The sequence below is a fragment of the Corvus brachyrhynchos genome, unplaced genomic scaffold (assembly GCF_000691975.1).
Source record: "Corvus brachyrhynchos isolate BGI_N302 unplaced genomic scaffold, ASM69197v1 scaffold5, whole genome shotgun sequence".
Taxonomy (NCBI): Eukaryota; Metazoa; Chordata; class Aves; order Passeriformes; family Corvidae; genus Corvus; species Corvus brachyrhynchos.
Window position 1 is genome coordinate 6614627 of NW_008238321.1, and position 1974 is coordinate 6616600.

At 59.5% G+C, this 1974-nt stretch overlaps 1 protein-coding gene across 1 annotated transcript in view; it reads right to left on the reverse strand.

Annotated features, from left to right (window-relative positions):
• Window positions 1-6: 6 nt before the first annotated feature.
• RAI1 (retinoic acid induced 1) overlaps window positions 7-1974 on the reverse strand; it is a 60702-nt gene continuing 58734 nt past the window's right edge. The window contains exons 6-7 of the mRNA XM_017734282.1: window positions 679-832; window positions 7-372 (exon numbers count right to left, since the gene is read on the reverse strand). Of these exons, the coding sequence (XP_017589771.1) occupies window positions 101-372; window positions 679-832 (426 nt within the window). The 3' untranslated portion in view covers window positions 7-100. The remainder of the gene's footprint in view (window positions 373-678; window positions 833-1974) is intronic.

The window sequence follows — 1974 nt, forward strand, 5'->3', positions numbered from 1 at the left end:
GGTGGCCCTGTGTTGTCCCCATCGGCCCCCGCCCCACCAATACCGGGCATCCACCCGGGACACAGCGCTTTGAGAAGGAGTTCAACCATCATTCACCACCTCATCTGTGCTGAGGGAAGGGGATAAGACCCTTCAGACCCATCTGGGGAGTCCCAGTCATGCATGCAGTCACTGGCCCCCCTGATACCCCCATGGATGTGATGCCCACACTGAGCTGAGCATCCAGTATGGGTGTCCCCAGGAATCTGGGGTCTGAAGGCAGGTCCTCATGCCACAGGGAGCTGCAGAGCATTGCAGGGTGCACAGGGGGCTCTGGGCTTACCTTATGTTTGGGACATCTCAGAGAGAAGCTCTCCTCGGTTAATAAGCAACCTGTGAGGAGGGGACAAGGATGTGTCAGGGGACATCCTGCGCTGCAAAGCAGCTGTCCCTGAGTAGGGGGAATGCAGTGTCCCCCTGGTCCATGGCCACCAAGCAGCCACAGCGTTTGTGTGAAGGGCTCAGGTGAGGCCAGACAAGCTTGTGACACCTGCCAGTGCTGCCAGCACAGTGGGCATCACCATCCTGGCAAGCCAGTGAGCCACGAGCCCACCCCTCACCTTGGAGCAACAGGCCCCATGTTCAGCTGGCTCAGAGAGTGCCCAGGACCCCGTGCCCCATCCCCGTGGCCGAGCTCACCTGTGTCGACGGCACATGCGTAGTGGTAGGTGTGGGGACACCCCTTCTGGCAGCAGCCCACGGTGGCTCCTGCTTGCTGGCAGCTTGAGCACTTCTGTACACGCACCCGGGAATTCGGAGCAGGGAAGGAGAGATGTGGAGAGACAGAGAGACCCCGTCAGAGCCCAGTGCAGAAGAGAACCACAACAGCCCCAGCAGCAAGGGCAACGCGGGTGTCCCCGATTCTCTCCAGCCCCTCCTTGCCTCTCCCAGGCAACATGCTTCCTCCCGTGCCAGCACACTGTGAATAACACCGTTCCTGTCACTTGGCTGTCTGCAGCCACGCACGAGCTTTCTACCTGCCATACCACTCTCCTGGATAACACTGAGACCACAGCTGTGCTCCATGGGGAAGGAGGTGAAGGGACATGACCTGGGTTGTGCCCAGCCTGCCCCATCCCCAGCGGGTGAGGGTGGGATGGGAGTACCTGGCTCTGTGGTGAGGGCAGCAGCTTCCACACAGCCATGAAATGAGCACACAGGCTTAGGAATACAGCCAGCCCTCAAACCTGGCACTGGGGGACTTGCTGGAAACCTCCTGCCCAGCCTCTGATGGGAGGCTGTCCCCTCCCTCTCCCTAGTACTAAAAATCCACGTCACAGAATCCCAGAATGGTGTGGAAGGGACCCTAAAAAAGCTCATCTCATTCTACCCCCCCCCCCGCAGGCAGGGACACTTTCCATTAGACCAGGTTGCTCCAAGCCCCATCCAGCCTTGAACACCTCCAGGAATGGGGCAGCCACAACTTCTTGTCCCCTTCAGCAACCTCCCTATCTTGCTCACACAATGCGGCCTTGCTTCAATTACTGCGGGAGAGGAGCAGGGCAGCGTCATCCCCTCCCTCCAGCTTCCCTTCCCCTGCTGCCCATCACGGTGGCATCAGGCCGCATTGTGCCCATTTTCATCTCCCACCCTGCAGCATCTGTCCTGCTCTGAGCCACCCTGTGCAACACAGGACTGGGCCAGGGGATGTGATAATCCCAGGGGGGCCCAGTTGCCTTCCTAAAACATAATACCGTAGGTATTTTTGTGCCTAAAAAGGAGAGTTCAGGTGCTATCAGCAACGCAGCAGCACAAATCTCATAGGGACCCAGCGGGGCTCACGGTGCTGAGCACCCGCCCTGCTTTCCCAGGGCAAAACTCCTAATTTTCATCCCGACCAGAGGTGCAGACACAGGAATGCTTGAAGGAGGCCAGCGGGAGATGCCGCCTCGGGATGCGGCCCCGGGCGTGCGGCCGAGCTCTTACCAGGTCTGC